At 46.4% G+C, this 19376-nt stretch overlaps 1 protein-coding gene across 1 annotated transcript; it reads right to left on the bottom strand.

Annotated features, from left to right (window-relative positions):
• Positions 1-4731: 4731 nt before the first annotated feature.
• Positions 4732-15005, bottom strand: LDLRAD1 (low density lipoprotein receptor class A domain containing 1). Its single transcript, XM_039486467.1, has 6 exons — positions 14985-15005; positions 14469-14523; positions 8916-9056; positions 8174-8311; positions 7325-7453; positions 4732-5105 (listed from the first exon to the last, which is right to left on the bottom strand). The coding sequence occupies exons 1-6, from the start codon at positions 15003-15005 to the stop codon at positions 4960-4962; spliced, it is 630 nt and encodes a 209-aa protein (XP_039342401.1). The 3' UTR covers positions 4732-4959.
• Positions 15006-19376: the final 4371 nt, after the last annotated feature.

The raw sequence follows: 19376 nt of genomic DNA, 5'->3' as shown, positions 1-19376 counted from the left end.
GATTTTCAAAGCAGTCTAAAGGGATTGCATCTTTCTTTAATTACAGTGGAAGACACCTGTGTAAACTTCTCAGACTGCTTTGAAAGTCTCAACCACTGAGCCTGCTACAGCTATTTCATGGATCTGTGAACAGTTAATGGGTTCTGTGTCACTTAACATCCACACAGAGAAACATATGGGACACCCAATTTTCTGTGGCCCACGTCTCCAAGGGCTGCTACTGAACAGTTTTTATTTTCTCACTTCAGTACTTCCTGGTACAAACCATACAGTAGGAGCCTAATCCTGTGGTTGCCCTTAGAGTAGAAAACTGCCACGCCACAACTATATCCTTCTAAGAGATTAAATATACTTTAAATCCTATCACAAGGCTTACGCTGGCAGTAACAGGTTATAGGCGGAAGAAAGGACCCCTTTCTCTCTGTCACAGGGTACCCCCATGCTTCCCTCTTGCTCTGTGTACACAGACTGCTTAGACTCTGCTTTTAAACCCCACGTGTGGTATTTATAGTTCCCCCCTCCCCCCTTATCTACAATAACATACAATTCCTCATCCCCTTAGGCCTAGGACAGGAGAGGGAGGAGCTCTCTCTGGGCTCTGGTGCTTTCTCCCTCCCACTCCTTGCCCACTTCCTTCCTTCATCTTGGTCTACTCCCTGAGCTAATGTGTTAATTAGTGTTTTAACTATCTCCCAGTCTGACCCATTCTAATCTGTCAATTAGGCACAGTTTCAACCCCCCGTTTTACTCTGGGGCAATTTAATTGGTGATCCAAGTGCAGGTACTGTCACTGTTGCCCAGCACTGTGTCCCACACCTCCCCCAGTCACCTGACAAAGATTTTTCTTACCCCACACTCTCCCTCCCTTACCAGAAGGGCTTCCTTTGTGGGGTTCTTCCTCTGTGTTCTGGATGATTATCCAGGCCCTCCTTATAGGGTCTGCCCTTCTCCACTGGCAGAAAACACACTTAGAATTGTGGGGGCAACCTTCACCCACTGTTTTGGCCCAGAGGTCCTCACACCATTGACCCTCCAGAGTGCCTCTTGTCCTACTCTCACCCCTTCTGTCTCGTGGTGGGGTCAGTGGACCCCCCGCCCCCTCAATGCCCCTGATTCTCCTATCCCGCTAAACTATACCTGAGTTTTTCCCCTTGGTGCACTTGTTGGGTGGTTCCAAGGGCTACCCAACCCACATTAATGAGTTCAGGTGATCTTTATCCATTGGGCCTACGTCCTTATTTTCCATTCCCTCCCCTTCAGTGTCTCAGGGGTCTCCCCTTTTGTCTAGTAGTGTCTACACCTTCCCCCTCGTTTTCCTTCCTGTCCCCCTCACTCTCTAGGGAAACTCTCTTGTCTTGGCTTGTCTCTCCTTGTCAGGAGGCATTTCCCTACCTGGGACCCCCAATGCCAGTTTGTCTTCCCCAAAAGAAGGGCCTCCAGTTGGTGTCCAACACAATAGGGAGGTGTAACCTATCTACTACCCCTACCTGTTTCCAAGTGAGCCTCCCACGGACCTCCGGGGTACCTCTGCCACAGGGCAGTGCTATTCATCCCTATGGACACACACTAATTTCAGACTACCTGGAACCATCCAGTGGGGTTTAACCAATGCCCACTGGACCAGAAAGCAAGCTGGGGCTGTGTCTACCAGGCCCCTTTGACACTTCCTCCCCACCATTACAGAAATAGTAGACAGTTTCTTTTCTGTCCCCTGCCTTCAAATCCCAGCCCAACCACAGAACTTGGCAAAACACCTTGCATTCCATGTATGGGCAGCTTCTTTTTACATGTCCCTGCTTCCCACTCTGGTAAAAGGTAAGTGTACAAGTACTTGTCGGAGCTTCTCTGGGTTCTTCTCTTCTTTTCTACACACTTCCGGGCAGTGGGTTCCCCACACTTCTTCCCTTGATCTGATCCCCTAAATGGCCAGCCTTCTTTCCTGGGGAAGCCTGCCTCCGCAAACTCCTCTGTCAGTTTAACAGCTTCATCTAAGGTACCTAGCTGATGCTGTCTGACCCAGACCTATATGGGGAGGCTCCAAAATCAGAGCATTCCTAATCTCCCCCACAGTTTGGGTGTCCAGTCTCGGATATCAGATGGCCAAATCTGCCAGTTTTGGGGTGAATGCCTGGGGCCACAGACCCCTCCCACATCCATCTCACAGCTTAGAACTTCTGTCAATACTTTTCAGCAGACAGGCTCACCCAATCCAAGATGGCTGCCTTCACCATCTTGTAGCCTGAGGCCTGCTCATCATTTAGAGTGGTGTAGACCACCTGGGCTTCCACAATCAAATAGAGGGATAGCCACAGGGCCCAGGTTCCCCTGTCTCAGCCTGCATCCATATCCACCCTTCCAGAGGTGCCCATTAATGCATTGGGGTCATCCATAGGGGTCATCTAACAGAGGTCAGTCCCTGTACGCCATTGCCATTTCCTGCCATGGGACTCACCACCCTTTGTCATAACTGCTGCTGCACAGTCATTTGCTCTTGGATGAAGTCATAGAGACTCTTTTGCTGGTCTACCTGCCAGGCGAGCAACACTTGGCCCTCCAGGTGGTGTGACTAGTGGAAGTTTTGCAGGGTCTTCTGCATGCCCTTTTGCTGTTCCAGCAGCCATTGCGGGCTCTTCTCCATCATCTAGGCTGCCAAACCTTCACATCGGCCCCTCCCCTGGAGGCTCTCTGTCTGTCCAGGATCTTACCTTGATCTGTACAAGTCCACACATGTAAGAGGGTGTCCCCTCCGCTCCCGTCTTTCTCTGCACACTCAGGCTGCTTGGAGACTCTCTACTCATAAACACCACCCATGGTGTATTTCCAGTGTTCCTCCATCACCTTTACAAGTGCAATAATGTATAATTCCTCAGCCTACCAAGGCTAGAAAATGGAGGAGATCTCTCTTGGGCCGGGCCGGGCCTGCCCCTCCCTCCGCCACTTCCTTCCTGTCTTGTTCTACTCCCCAGGACTCCCTGCCCCTTTACCTCTCCCCAACCCATTCTAATCTGTCAAACAGGCACAGCTTTGCCCCACCCAACTTAGCCTGAGGTGATTTAATTGGCGACATAATTATCAGAGTGTGGGCACAGCTGCTGTTGCCCCACATTCTGCCACACCCCACAACGGCAACGTACAAACAAAGGAAGATACGGTCTCTACCATCATAAACTGACCATCCAAATCAGACACATAATACAGGCAAAACAAGCAATACTCCACCTCAGGGACCATTCTGGAAGCCTGACAGATAGATAGCCTTTAGTAGGTTGTTGCTAAATGGCTTTGCAGGAGAAGTGGTTTTGTAAGGTGGGTTTCTCCTCTTTGCCTTTCCCTCTGTTTGAAATTGTAGCTATTTCTGTGTTCTGCTTTGTAGCTGTGGTCATTCACTTAGGCAGCTGGTTTCTGCCACAGAGCATTGGGTTTTCTGCTTGGGGATTGTGAAGAGGTCCTACTCCTACGTGCTGAAGCACAGAAGGACCATGATGATGGACACTCAAAGTTCAGTGCTAGAAAGGCTCCCATGTAACACTTGCACACGTGCAGAGCTCACACTGTTCTATCCAACTCTAATGTACATTTCTGTGCTCACCTCACTTTTTGGGGTGGTCCTTTACTCACTATTGTATCTTTGTTCACCTGATCCCCAATAAAGCCACTACTATTTCACCGTGGGATGAGCAACTGGGTCTTACACATACACCTGCAGGGACTGCTTTAAGATCAGTCACAAAAGGGGACACTACAACACAATGTATACTGTACTGTTAACAAATGGTGTCTCTGTCCCTCACAATAACAAACTAATGGAAGAATACAAGTACATTTTTTAATAACACTTATTTTAAAAGCCTTATTTTAAAATTTCCCCTCATTTTCACATCAGAAATAGTTCTGCAGAAAAGACGTAGACCCAATTTAATCTCAGGGGATATTTACCATGATTTATTTTTTTAAATAGGTAGACAGCAATGAGTGTTTGCAACCTGGTTTCATATAGTTGAGAGCTATAAAAGACTCAGGGAATTTCTCCTTCTTTCATGCTAACAGATTAGTGATCAATTAGCAATGACTGCTGTTATCAAAACCAAAAAGAGTGAGGTCACTATTGGTCTTATTATTATTTTAGTTGATACTTAATCTGTATTTGTCAGGTTTTTTTCCCTAAATAGGAAAGAAAAACAGAGTCCCTGTCTACTGTAATTTCCCTCCTCTCCCTGCAGACTTGCATATACAACTCAACAATCACAACCTCAACCCATAGCTAGCACTCTGTATCATCAAAGTACTTTACAGGTGGTAACTAGTTAACCATCACCACACGGTGGGAGGTAGAGCAGTATTATCCCCATTTTACAGATGGGGAAACCAAGACATAGCAAGGTGAGCGACTTGCCCATGATCACACAGTGAGTCAGTAAGAGACACAGGCTTAGAACTGTCTCATTTGCGGCTCCCAGTCCTGTGCTGAGTCTGTTATACAGTACTCCTCTCCCAGGGGCGGCTCTATGTTTTGTGCCGCCCCAAGCACGGCAGTCAGGCAGCCTTCGGCGGCATTTCTGCGGGAGGTCCGCCGGTCACGTGGATTTGGCAGCGGTTCTGTGGGTGATCTGCCGGTCCCGCGCCTTCATCATACCCGCTGCCGAATTGCCGCCAAAACTGCGGGACCGGCGGACCTCCCGCAGAAACGGGTGCTGCCTGACTGCTGCCCTCACAGCGACCAGCAGCCTTCCCCCTGCGGCTTGCCACCCCAGGCACGCGCTTGCTGTGCTGGTGCCTGGAGCCGCTCCTGTCCTCTCCTTCTTTCAGTGCTGTTGCAGGGTAGTCAGGAAACCACTAGGCCATGTCATTTTCAGACAAAAGCTTCAACCCAGGGCATTAAAGCAGCAGGAGGAGAAGGCTGGCAGGTGAGAATGCAGACTATGCCCTGGGGGGCATAGCTACCTCTTGGCTCTCGGTACTTCATCTATTGCAGGCATACTCATCAGACCAGTCTGAGCAGTGCTGGATTCTGTCTCGGCAGAGGGCTCTGGGAATGCAGGTGCAATACTCGAAAAACACCGGTGTGCAGCTCCACCACTGAGTCCCGCAAGGAGGGCAGTTAGCCACTAGGGTGAAAAAGAAAACACGGACCATTGGCTCTTCTGCTTTTCTTACATGTTACATTTTAGACTTTACGTTGGCAGATCTGAAATCTCACCTAGTAGACACTGATATGCACAAGAAAGAAAAGCTTTCACCCAGCACCAGAGTATTTAACCTTAAGCAGCCACCTAATTTCTTAGAGGCAGTAGATACTGGTGGGTACACGGACCTGTCATGTAAAGGGGTCTCTCAGTCAGTACTATCTCCAGAAGTCAGGGACAGTTAGCTACCAGTAAGAGGAGCAGTCAGTTAACATTCATGACACACAAATGCCATTACTTGAATGTTACTATCTGTATATCTGAAACTAGCTATTCTAGGTGCAGCTGCTGATATGCATCAGTTCAGGTCTGCATGTTGTGGCTGAGATTTTTTAAACAGTCTAGGTGATTTAGACGCACAATTCCATTAATTTCAGTGGAAGATGTGTCTACTTTTCCTAGACTGCTTTGAAAATCCCAACCTTTAGCTTCAATTTTCAAATATGAACTTTTTTAGGTGTGTTAAATTCCAACCGGAACTTAGTAAGCTGCAGTAAACAGCCATAAGAATCAGCCATTAGTTTTGAATTTTCACTGCTGGCTACAGTCATTCTTTGAGATAAAATCAATCCGAAGTCAGCGTACACCCGAGAACGAATGGCTCAGGGGATTGGCAATGGGCTATGAAGCCTTTCACCTCTAGGTCGTTAGTCTGAATATGGCCCAAGTTGTTAGTGATCAAGAGTTATTAGCATCAGATGTCTGCTTAGTAGCATAAGTGAAATTAAATTGGTGGTGACAATTGAACAGATGTCTACATAACAAAACCACCACAGGGCCGCCCAGAGGATTCCAGGGGCCCGGGGTCTTCGGCGGCGGGGGGCCCTTCCGTTCCGGGACCCGCCGCCGAAGTGCCCTGAAGACCCGCGGCGAGCCCCGCTGCGAATTACCGCCCGGCGGGACCGCGCCGAAGTGCAGCCCGGTCTTGGTGGTAATTCAGCGGCAGCGGGGAGGCCCGCGGGTCTTGAGGGCACTTCGGGCGGCGGGTCCCGAACGGAAGGGCCCCCGCCAAATTACTGCTGAAGACCGGGCTGCACGTCGGCGGCAGGTCCCGCCGCGGTAATTCGCCAGTGGGGCGGTGTCCTTCCACCCCGGAGCGGAAGGACCCCCCGCTGGCGAAGACCGGGAGCGAAGAAACTCCTGCGCCCTCTTGCCCCGCCCCCTCTGGGCGGCCCTGACCCTATCCCACCCCCCCCAGAACACCCACAATCCAACCCTCCCATTCCCTGCCCCCTGACTGCTCCGCCCCCTCCCTGTGCCCTGACTGTCCCCGGGACTCCCTGCCCCTTAGCCAACCCCCCCGGCCCCAGCCTCTTACCCCCGGCTCCCTCCTCGCCTGGAGCCTCAGCGCCTTGCTGAACAGCCGCAGCGTGTCTCCAGCGGGGCCTGAGCCCCGCCCCGCTCCGAGCCACGTGGTGAGGGGGCGGGGCTGGGAGCTCCACGCCGAGCGGAGGGAGCTGAGCTCAGCCCGGAGCTCCCAGCCCCGCCCCCTGGCCACGCGGCTCTGAGCGGGGCGGGGCTCAGGGGCCATGCCGGAGACACGCTGCGGCACTGTCTGAGGACGCCGCTTGATGCGCTAGGGCTCCAGGAGAGGGGCGGAGGCGGGAGCCTCAGCTGTTCTCTTGGGGGCCCCTGCGGAGCCCGGGACCCGGGGCAAATTGCCCCCTTTGCCCCCCCCTCTGGGCGGCCCTGAACCACCATCTCTGGCATGCTTGTTGACAGTCTCAGCGGACAGACCAAGGACTGCGCAGGTCATAGAGCCTGAATGAAGGGCAAGGTTGAAGTCGCTTTGTGGGATGACGTGAGGAAGCCTGCACTGTTGTTACTCACGTTCTATCTATCTCAGGGGTTCTTAAGCTGGGGGCCGGGACCCTTCAGGGGATCGTGAGGTTATTACAAGGGGGGTTGCAAGCTGTCAGCCTCCACCCCAAACCCCGCTTTGCCTTCAGCATGTATAATGGTGTTAAATATATTAAAAAAGTGTTTTTAATGTATAAGGGGGGGGTCAGTTTGAGAACTACTGATCTATCTTGTGGGTAAAAGGAGGATGTCAGTCTCTGTGGTTGTCAGTCCACCATCTTTTACAAACACCAAGCCCTTTAACTATTGTTTACATCAGTGAAAAAAAGTGGCTGACTTACACGTCCCCTTTTCATCAGAACAGTCTCCACAGTCATTCGCACCATTACACTTCTGATCAGCATAGATCCAGTACACAGGGTTGCTGCAGCGGAAGATCAAGTATCCTGGAAGGTTACTGGGCAAATCATCTGCAAGATGAGACACCTGGAGATAGTGAAATGTTCTAACTTCACTCAACAACAGTTGGACATCAATATAATGGCTGAGAAACCGATTATTAGCTATTAATATGACTTTACACTTCTATGTTCTCCTTCCAAGCAAGGATCTCAAAGCACTTGAAAAATATTAAACTACATGGCCCCCCTGGTAGATGGAGGGAAATGTGCTTATTCCCCATTTAAAGATGGGGAAACGGAGGTACTGAGCGTTTAAGTGACTTGCCCAAAGTGTCATGGGAAGTCTGCAGCAGAGCCAGATGTACAGCCCAGATCTTCTGGATCCCTGTCTGCTACTTTAACAAGACCATCTGTTCTGTAGCTGACTGAACCATAAATCAAAACCTGATCTTCCACATGCTAACACGATGCTCTGTCAGTAGGGCCATTTAAGCATATTGTGAATAACTTCATCAAAGGAGGAGGGAGGCCTCATGGTTAAAGCTCACAAGTGCAAATCAAGGGACCTCGATTCTTTTGTTTCTGGGTCTCCACAGACTCCTGGTGCAGCCTTGAACAAACTGGTCATTCAGCAGCTGGGTTATGAAGTGTTCTGTTCAGTTATTCTGTGCCAAAGTAAGCTCTGAGTAAGGAGGAACGTGAGGAAACCAGGGATTGTGAGGAACATGCACAGGAGGACTGGAGAAACCATCACAGGGAGAAGATGTTAAAAAAAAAGAAAAAGCTTACTACATAATTTCTCCTGCTCATCCTCTCCATTAACACACTCTCTGATTCTGTTGCAGGTCTGACTGGCTGGAAGGCAAGTCACTTTGTCATCACACAAAAAGCCAGTCTGGTTACCTGAAGTCACACACAAACGGTTCACTGAAAAGAAATCAGGAGATAAATGAGCTCAGATACTGATTTATCTAACTAAGGTGATCAGCTTTTTCAGGGACAGTCTGATATTTGGGGCTTTGTCTTATATAGATGCCTAATACCTCCCACCCCGTCTTGATTTGTCACAGTTGCTCTCTGGTCACCAGATCTAACAGACATTTCCACGTTCACCAAGAGCACAAGGACAAGACCAAAAAGATGTTTTTAACCAGAAGAAAAACATTCAGAATTTCAGGAATTCAGCTACCACCCTGGAACTGACCAACGGTCCATTTCTACATGGATCCTACCTGCTAACATGCTCTACTACACTAGAGTCTTAAGTGTATTAAAATGTGATTACGCCACCCACACTAAGTACTAGAGAGTCACAAGAATCCTATTAAAGCTCCAAGGACAAGTGTATGTTCAAAGTCGCGCTTGTCACCAAGAGTTTGGAATGGAGCAAATTCATCTCTCTCCTTCTCTTCCTCTCCCCTGTCTCCAGGTTTCAAGTGGCACCTTCTATGTCTAACTTATTGAAAAAAATGGCAGCACTTTGGCTGGAGATTAACTAACTAGTTTAGACAGAAAAAAATAACAGACTGACCAGGAGTGGGTGGCGGCAGTCCAAAGGTGACGGCAAAACCAATGACAGCACCTACGACGCCGAGTGCAAGCAGTGCAATAATGGAGATACAGAGGCATCTTCGAGTACAACTTAAACATGCACTGCATTCCTGGCAGCGATCTGTGACAATAAAAGGGAACTAAATGTCACAGGATTCACAAGTGACAAGCGGGGGTTAAAGTGAGTTGGACATTGTAAACTGCAGTTTAAGCAAACAGACTGCAAAATTCTCACATTCATTCATTCTTCAGAGTTATTCCCAAAGTTTTTGAGCAAAGAAGAACTGGAAATATTTGAAATTCAAAACATGTGCTGTGTTGGTTAGTTTCATGGATCACATGGTATCATTTTTGTTACATGATTGGCTGTCTTATGGCACTGAGCAACAAAAGTGCACATACGGGCAAGTATAATTTAAAATTGAGAATTCACATTGTTATTGGTTACTACACCTCTACCCCAATATAACGCTGTCCTTGGGAGCCAAAAAATCTTATCGCATTATAGGTGAAACTGCGTTATATCGAACTTGCTTTGATCCGCCGGAGTGTGCAGCCCCGTCCCCCGGAGCACTGCTTTACTGCATTATAGCTGAATTCGTGTTATATTGGGTCACGTTATATTGTGGTAGAGGTGTATTTAGAACAGGTGGGCAAACTATTTGGCCTGAAGGCTGCATCGGGTTTTGTAAATTGTATGGAGGGCCGGTTAGGGGAAGGGGTCATGGGCTGGCCCTATCTGCCCCCCTGGGGACTCCTGCCCCATCTAACCCCCCCTGTTCCCTGATGGCCCCCCCCCGGGACCCCTGCCCCATCCACATACGCCTGCTCCCAGTCCCCTGCCCCTGACTGCCCTCTCCTTCCTGACTGCTCCCTGGGACCCCTGCCCCCATTCAACCCCGTTTCCCCCCCTCGACTACCATCCACACCTCTGACCACTGACCACCACCCTGAACTCCCCTGCCCTCTATCCAACCCTCCCACTCCCTGCACCCTTACCGCGCTGCCTGGAGCACCAGTGGCTGGTGGCGCTACAGCCGCACCGCCTGGCTGGAGCTGGGCCACACCGTCGCTGCTGCCGCCACCACGCAGCACAGAGACCAGGTCAGGCCAGGCTCTGCAGCCCCGCCGCCCAGAGCATTGCGCCGGCAGCAGGGCGAGCAAGCTGAGGCTGCAGAGGAGGGGGGACAGCAGGGGAGGGGCCGGGGCCTTGCCTCCTGGGCCAGGAGCTAGGGGGCCAAGCAGGATGGTCTCATGAGCCAGATGTGGCCTGCGGGCTGTAGTTTGCCCACCCCTGATTTAGAATGTCCTTTCCGTGAACATCTGATCTTAACATTTAGTTTCATAACTACTCATTATTATTTATTATTTGTATAGCGGGGTTGCCTAGAAACCCTCGTCACGGACCAGGACCTCATTGTGGTATGTGTTGCACAGACACAGAACAAAAAGATGCTCCATGCGCCAAAGAGCTGACTTGTGCTAACTAAGCTTGTTCACTAGAATATTTGCAGCAAAACGAACACAAAAGGAGTCAAACTCAGTCAGAGCAAATTTAGGTTTAAAAATTAAAATGAACATTCACCAAAGTCTTTTTACACCTCAGCTCTGCTTCTAACATCTCAAAAATCTCTGAGCATAATCTGTTAAGGATTTAGTCTGTGTGGTCTCTCTCTGTCAGCACACTCCTTAGTAATGCTGTCAGTGCCAGCAGACCAGTGACACAGTAAATTGAAACAGAGGTGATAATGTGCAAGAGCTGAATGAAAGGTTAAATTCAAAACTATACCAAACATATTCAAGTGTAATGTGAAATGAGAAGAACTTTTCTCTTTCCTCCAGGAAGCTCAAAGCCCTTTACAAAGGTGATGGACCCTACTATAATAAAACCTAAAGTAAAGCAAGCTATTGTCATTTTACAGATGAGGGTAACTAAGGCACAGGAGAGTTCAATAACAGAGAAAGTCAGAGGTAGGGTTAGGAACAGATCCCCAGGAGAAATCCTGGCCCATTAAATGAGTGGCAAAACTCTCATCAACGTCAATGAATTCTTTGCATCAGTCTTCACTGAAGAGAGTGTGAGGGAAATCCCCACACATGAGATGTACTTTTTAGATGACAAATCTGAGGAGTTGTCCCATATTGAGATGTCAATAGAGACAGATTTGGAACAAACTGCTAAATTAAATAGTAATAAGCAGCGCCCTACCAAATTCACGGCCATGAAAAACACGTCACGGACCGCGAAATCTGGTCTTGTGTGTACCTTTACCCTTTACTATACCAATTTCACAGGGAGACCAGCATTTCTCAAAAGGGAGTTGCAGTGGGGAGGGGGGACAGGGTCATAAGGTTATTTTAGGGGAGTCGCAGTATTGCTACCTTTACTTCTGCGCTGCTGCCTTCAGAACTGAGTGGCTGGAGAGTGGCAGCTGTTGGCTGGGTGCTCAGCTCTGAAGGCAGCGCCCCGCCAGCAGCAGTGCAGAAGTAAGGGCGGCAAAACCATACCATGCCATCCTTACTTGTGCACTGCTGAGAGCGGCAGCTCTGCTTTCAGAGCTGGGCTCCCAAGCAGCAGCTGCTGCTCTCCAGCTGCCCAGCTCTGAAGGCAGTGCCGCCACCAGCAGCAGCGCAGAAGTAAGGGTAGCAGTACCGCAACCCCTCTACAAATAACCTTGTGACATCCCCCCCACACCTTCCTTTTTGGGTCACTACCCCTACAATTACAATACTGTGAAATTTCAGATTTAAATAGCTAAAACCATGAAATTTATGATGTTTAAAATCCTATCACCATGAAATTGTCCAAAATGGACTGTGAATTTGGTAGGGTCCTAGTAATAAGTCACCAGGACCAGATGGTTTTCACCCAAGAGTTCTGTAAGAACTCAAATATGAAATCGCAGAACCACTAACTGTGGTAGATAACCCAATGCTTAAAATCAGCCTCTGTACCAGATAACTGGAGGACAGCTAATATAATGCTGACTTTTAAGAAAGGCCCCCAGAAGCGATCCTGGCAATTACAGGTCAGTAAGCCTCACAAATTGGTTGAAACGATAGTAAAGAACAGAATTATCAGACACATCGATGAATACAAAATGTTGGGGAAGAGTCAAAATGGCTTCTGTAAAGGGAAATCATGCCTCACCAATCAATGGACAGAGGTAAATAGCAGAGTGCCCCAAGGATCTGCACAGGGACCACTGCTGCTCAACATATTCATAAATGATCTGGACAAAGGGGAAATAGTGAAGTGGCAAAGTTTGCAGGCAATACAAAATTACGCAAAACAGTTAAGTCCAAAGCTGACTGCGAAGAGTTACAAAGGGCTCTCGCTAAACTAGGTGCCTGGGCAACAAAATGGCAGATGAAGTTCAATGTTGATAAATGCAAAATAATGTACATTGGAAACTATAATCCCAACCACACATAAAAAAGATGGGGTCTAAATTAGCTGCTCCCACTCAAGAAAGAGATCTTGGCGTCATCATAGAAGTTCTCTGAAAACATCAGTTCAATGTGCAGCAGCCACCAACAAAATCTAGGAGCCATTAAGGAAAGGGATAGATAATAAAATAGAAAAGATTATAATGCCACTATCTAAATCCATGGTACCCCCACATCACAAATACTGTGTGCAGTTCTGGTTGCCCCATCTCAACAAGATATGTTAGAATTGGAAAAGATTCAGAGAAGCAAAAAAATGATTAGGGGTATGGAACAACTTCCATATGAGGACAGATTAAAAAACTGGGACTGTTCAGTTTAGAAAAGAGACAACTAAAGGGGAATATGAAAAAGGTCTATAAAGTTATGAATGGATTGGAGAAAAAGTATTATTTACCTCTTCACATAACATAAGAACTAGGGGTCACCCAATGAAATTAATAGGCAGCTGGTTTAAACAAAACAACACACAGTCAACCTGTGGAACTCATTGCCAGGCGATGTTGTGAAGGCCAAAAGTATACCGGGTTCAAAAAAGAATTAGATACATTCCTGGAAGATAGGTCCTTCAATGGTTATTAGTCAAGATAGTCAGGGATGCAACCCCCTGCTCTGAGTGTCCCTAAACCTGTGACTGAAAGAAACTGGGACTGGACAACAGGGGATGGATCACTGAATAATCCCTCTTCAGTTCATTCCCCCTAAGCACCTGGCACAAGTCATTGCTGGAAGACAGGATACTGGGCTAGATGGACCATTCGTCTGACCCAGTAAAGCTATTTTTATGTCCTAATGGAGCAGGATGTCCCCTTAGGACATCAAGATTCCTACTCTCACCACTAGCACGTTACATTCTGCTATATGGACACAGCCAATACTAATGAGAAATTGTTACAGAATAGACCCTCAGAATGACTATTTACATTTCCAGAGAAAATAATTAGAGAGTTGGAGTTGTAATAGGCCATTTAAAAGAAAAAAGAAAAAACAAAGCAAAACCTAGGAAATCAAATGCATTTTTACGACTTTAAAGTTACACAGTTCACAGTTCCAAAAGTCAGGAAATGTGAAAGTTAAAGCTGAACACAAACCCTTAACTCTTCCCTTACACTTCCGTATTATGTCTACAAATTCAGCATCACACTTCCATAGAATCACGTTTCTAAAGTAATCGGGGAAAAAAACCCCGATTTTAGTATGTTGTTTGAGAAATAGTATGTAGTCACATAATTAGACTATCATAATGCATCAGTCCAAAGGAGTACAATTAAGTTGTATGTTCCGCCTTATTTTTTTTCCTGACCTTGAGTGTTTATCTGCAAAATCATACTGTTGCATTAACATAGTGTTTGATTTCATTAGCAATTTGTCAAGTGCCAGCTGTGCTCAGGGGTGGATGAACATGAATGAAAGCATGGTCTTTGCCCCACTGCTGCTGAGATTTTGGCCCCATTTGAAACACACACAATTCACCTTTGTACAGAGAGTGCACAGGGAACCGTTCATCTCCAAAGGCAAACATTTCAGAAACTCATGAGCATGTGAAAATAGAATGTGTGTTTGTGACAGGAAAGTGTTTACAAACATTAAGTATAACGATTGCAACCAATGCTACCACTGTGAGAAAGATAGCAGTAACGTGCCATTGCTTCCTGACTTGCAAATATTTCCTACTGAATTTTATTATTTTCACATTTTTATTTTTAAATGGACAATAAACAACAATGGCTGAAGTTGGCAATGCAGATGTGACCCAGATTAGTATAGGACTTTTTTTGAACCCCTTAAGAACTTGCAGGGCGTTTAGACATTCTTCATGAGTCTCTTCCTTCACAAAAAGATTCCGTTGCTACAAGATGTTGCATGCAGCACTATGTACCAAATAGCATGCCATTTCCCTACCAGCAAAAGGCAGCTTATACCCATCAGTTTTATATTCTAGACAGTTTTCCTATCATTAGTAAAAGAAAAGCCACTCAAGAAACTGTAAAACATTACTTGTATTTTATACTATGTAGATAAGAATGTATCTATTGATTTCCGCTTTCTTTACCAAGCCACTCAATTATACTTTATTAATTACCTCTTTCTTCAGAGGAGGACTTTGTTGAGTCAAATGAGATTCCACCAAAACTTCTCTATAAATAACAGAAATAAAATACATAGCTTAAAGAAGCAATGTTTACAGGTAATTTCAAATAACGTTAGTTACATTTTTCTGGTGCTTGTGTCATTGTATATGGAAATACATTTTATACATCTCATTACCTTTAAAAAGAAAGATCATTTCATCTTAAAATGTGGAGGATATTTCATTAACAAAATGGTTGAAAGAAAGATCATTTCATCTTAAAATGTGGAGGATATTTCATTAACAAAATGGTTGCTAGATCGTCCTTCCATCTCATTCACCCATTTGTAAAGCAAAAGCTAATACAATTTCAGCATTTAAGATAAATATTTTTCTTTTGGTGGAATTACTTTTATGTATAAACAACTAGATATTGTACAGCAACCAGCAGGAAAGTGGCCAGACAAATTGAATGCATATCAGCATTCTTTAAAAAGTCATTACATTTTTCAAAGGGGATAAAATTACCTGAGGATGAGTTCTGTTCATATTTAGGTATAGCCACAATGTTTTACTTAAATGGAGTTGAAAAAGCCTTGGAATTTTTTTCCAGTACAGGGTTCAGCCATGCCATTTGCAGGCAGATCGTCTCTTTCAGATGGTTCTGTTTTAATGAGTCTACACCATGAAGGGCACTGCTGCTGTGTTACCTGGCTACTAAGAGAAACAGAGGTAGACAGGAAAGAGTCATTCTAATCTATAGTCATACACATATGATACAGGTCCTGATGGATGGCAGGAGAGGCAGCATCAGCCTTTTCTCTGGCTCTGGGCGGAAGTGAGAGAGAGTTGGGTGGTCATAGCCTGGTCCCTAGTGGACACATTAGCAAACACCACACAGCTCACTCAGCACAACTAAAGCTGCACTTGAAGCTGGGCTGGCAGGGCGGGAGGCGCTTTGGCAGAGCTGCAGGAAAGGCGGCGGTCGGTCTGTCTGTCTGTCTGCAATAGCATTAGCCAGCCCCAGCCAGAATGCTGAGTGTCACTGTGTTAACAAACAGCCTAGAAGTTACTGTGGCTGCAACCGCACTAGGTAACTGCCAAAGGGCGTTGGTGTAGGATTTCTGGGAGTGCTTGTCACCGGCCTGACTTTGCTCCCGTTGAAGTGCGTGTAACGCTCCCACTGCCTGCCGTGGGAGCAGAGAGGCCCAGGGGCACTTTGGAAAAGCCCATCCTTCTACCCTTGCCCGTCTGAGTCCATTTTTCATCTTTCTGCCTTCAGTGTCAGGGAAAGACGCTCCCTTTGGTTGGTGGGAAAGTTCTAGAAAGGAAAGAGATGCCATGATACGCAGCCCCAAGCTGAAAGGAAGGTTAAAGCAACCAAGGACAAATGCGTGTGTGTGGCAGGTAGGAAAGGGATAGATCCTCTCCCCAGAACAAAGACACAATTAAGGACCCTCCTCCCTCATGGAATCCCAGAGCCCAGGCTCCCGCCCTAGCTCAAATATCAACAGTGCAATTTTGTAGCCCTGCGAGCCTGAGTCAGCTGACCCGGGCCAGCCTGGGGTGTTTTATGGCAGCGTACGTAGCCTTAGGATCTGAATTTTCAAAGGTGCTCAGCACTTCTGAGACTCCAACTCTTAGCAAGCCTGAGTTCCCTCGTTTACATTGGCATAAAGTCGGAGGACCCTCCTTCAAACAATCAGAGTTAGAACCAGTGTGAGGAGAATCAGGCCTGCTAAGAGTCCATGAAATAGGGATAACACTTACCTACCCTGGAGGGGCACGCAGGCTCAGTATGTATTGGTACCGTGCTTTGAAATAGTAAAGGGCGCTATATAATGTAGATAATACTCCAGCCCCTCTGCTATAGCTTTTGACAGCAGTACATAGCAAGCCACCTGAACAGGAATTTTCTTCCCCCTTTTCTTTCTAGTTTCAGCGTGGATTTTGAAAACAAACCCAAGGACTGATGGCAGGACTAAAAGAAAGAGCCAGTTTATTTAAGCCTAATATTCAAAACTTTCAGAACCACTACCACCACCACCTTCTTCTGTGTATCTTCCTTCCACCCGTCCTTTCCCCTCATTTTAACTCCACTGCTATTTGACTCAGGCTTTATCTTTCCCTGCTGGTGGATGTGAGCCCAACAATGGGTACAAGTAGCAAAAGGACAGATGCTGCTTTGTTGTAGTCTGCAAACCCAACTTTGCTGGCACCAGCACATCTTCAGAGAGGAGTTGCTGGGTCAGGGAAGAGAGCCTGTACCACTTCCTTCCCCAACAACATAAGAAAAAGGAATTAGTGTTTGTTTTATTCTAGTATATAGGACATTGGCTTAGGTCTAAGGTCTTACATGTGTCCATCATCCGACCATTTCCTCCTCTTCAGGAGGTATAAGAATAGGAGCTGGCATGCAGGGCTGGCTCAAGGTTTTCTGCTGCCCCAAGCGGCAGGAAAAAAAAAAGCAGCCGACTAGGTGGCACTTTGGCAGCAGCTCAAAGAGGAAGAGAGGGATTGAGGAACCCGCTACTGAATTCCTGCCAAAGACCCGGATGGAGTGCTGCCCCTTTGTATTGGCTGCCTCAGGCACCTGCTTCCTTCGCTGGGGCCTGGAGCCGGCCCTGATGGCAAGGCACACATCTCCCTTCCTCCAAAATCCCATCTCTACTGTAGGAGCAGAGCATTCTTCACCTGGGGGGGGGTGTGTGTGTGAAATGTGTGGGGCCTGTGTGCGATGTGGGAGGGGAAAGGAAGATTGATCAGGAAATGGGGCAACCCAGGGATCTGCAGGAGGGCTGTGGATGGCAACAGAGCTGGAATGCTGGTGGTTAGTGAAAAGAAGGTAAATAATGGGGACAGCAGCAGCTCAGAGGTCAGAGCTTTGTCTGGCAATGCACGTACATCATGTGACTCCTGGGTAAACCAGTAAGCATACAGTAATACCTACAAACCAAACAGCTCAGGGCACTGCAGTTCTTCAACACTCCCACATGCTATTTTACTAGTGACTTTGCAGAACAGAGCTGACTGAGGACAACAGCCTCTGTCAGAGCAGGATTTAATTTTCCGGACATGGTGTAATGCCTGTCAACTTCTTGGAAACGTAAGGAGGATGGGTTATATGATAAGGAGACAACTAGACAGTGAATGAGTACTAGGATTGTGATTTAGGGATGGGCATATACACAGCTATTGCAAGGGGAAAGTTTATTAAAGTTATTGTCTGTTTTAATGGGATAGCACCCAGGGCAGAGGATGGTTATCTGAAATAGCAAAATAACTAAATGAATAATCCTCACAGGCACTAAAGCAAAATCAGTTGCTGTACCTCTATTTCCACAAAGATTAGTAGTGAAAAGGAAACATTCCAAACTAGAAAAGAATTAGGAAACTAAAATCTGTTTTAACCCAGAGGTAAATGCAAATAGGAGAGATACTAAAGGCATGATGCATATTAACAGGAAAAGGAGAATATTACTTCCAACATAGATCTTCAGAAGATGCTGCTTTCTTCTGTAGTGTAGATCCAGTTAGAAGTGGTGTGCTTTGACAAGGGAGAAGCTAAGCTGTATCTTAATCATCCAAATATTGAAAGGTCATTGCTATAAGGAAACTTCAATTTTCTTTCCAGTCTTTTACTCTCTAGCTCAAACATACCCAAAGAAGCCCTGAGAGACTCTGGGCACATAAGATTTATTGCTGGGCCCAAACATACAGCAAAGATCTAATGAGATACGGTCACGCTTCATTTGTGATGAGACCCTAGGTGATGCATCAGTTTCCACATATCTAAGCACCTTGGGCTACCCTTTACCTACCAGTTCAAATTTCCAAGCCCATAGCACATCTTAGGTCAGCCTCTGGCTCAGACTGATGCTCCCCCACTAGTTTAAGATTTCCCCCTGCAGTCTCAACAACATGATAGATACTGTCCAAGCATAAAGGGCTAGTCCCTGCCTGGGCAAGATTTACAGCTTAAATGACTGTTATAGAACATACTCTGGCAGAGGGAAAGCACTGAACACACAAGCTGACTGGTGCCATAGAAGTTTGTTAAAGATACTCCATGCAAACCATTTGCAAAAATACTACATAGAATAGTCAAAATAGTGATCAAGTGGCTTAAGGAGCTTTGTAATATCCTCGATTAGGGATGCTGTTCCTCTTTGGGAAGATTACTGTGTTGAAAAAACAAAGCTACAAGTGGCTTGTGGTCTCCTTGCAGTTTTGGATATGCTAAACATTCTAAGTTTAGACCTAAAATTGTGTTGTAATTTAATACACAAGGATTTATAATTAGATGTTCTGGTACCAGTGATGCTGAGTGTAATTGCCTGATCACGACACATGCAGAATTTACAGCTGCTGTTGAGGAGAGTAAGACCATAACGATGTGCCTCTATAAAAATAGGTCCTCCCGAATGGCTCATGTCATATAAGCTTTTTTTTTTTTTAAGTGTTAAAATAGGAATCACAAAATAATTTAGTAAAATGCCCAGAGAGCTCAGGGAGGCTAGTTATCCACCATCCTCTTCTGGGATCATTCTGAATAACTGGAATGATCCTACCCCACATAATCACATTCGGGATCCAAAGCAGAGTTAAATACTCATAGACTTAAGAACAGAATATGGAGCTAAGAACCAGCAAGGACATTTCATCTTTTTCAGTCACTAAGAAATCAGAGACCAGCACACTCTCTGCTGTAGCCTACTAGATAACACTTGGGTTTATGCAGTGGGATTATATGTAAATCACAGCTCAATCAAGAACTGTCTTTGCCCAAAATCAGAACCTTTGTACCTCAGTTTCTCCATCTACTAAAGTAATATTTGCCAGCCTTGTAGGGTGATGCGAGCCCTAACTAGATGGATTCAGAGTAATAAAATCAGTGGACTAGATAAATTTATATGCTTA

Source organism: Mauremys reevesii, linkage group 8 (genome assembly GCF_016161935.1).
Source record: "Mauremys reevesii isolate NIE-2019 linkage group 8, ASM1616193v1, whole genome shotgun sequence".
Taxonomy (NCBI): Eukaryota; Metazoa; Chordata; order Testudines; family Geoemydidae; genus Mauremys; species Mauremys reevesii.
The sequence above is the reverse complement of the archived record's forward strand: the minus strand, read 5'-3'. Positions and strand labels throughout refer to the sequence as shown.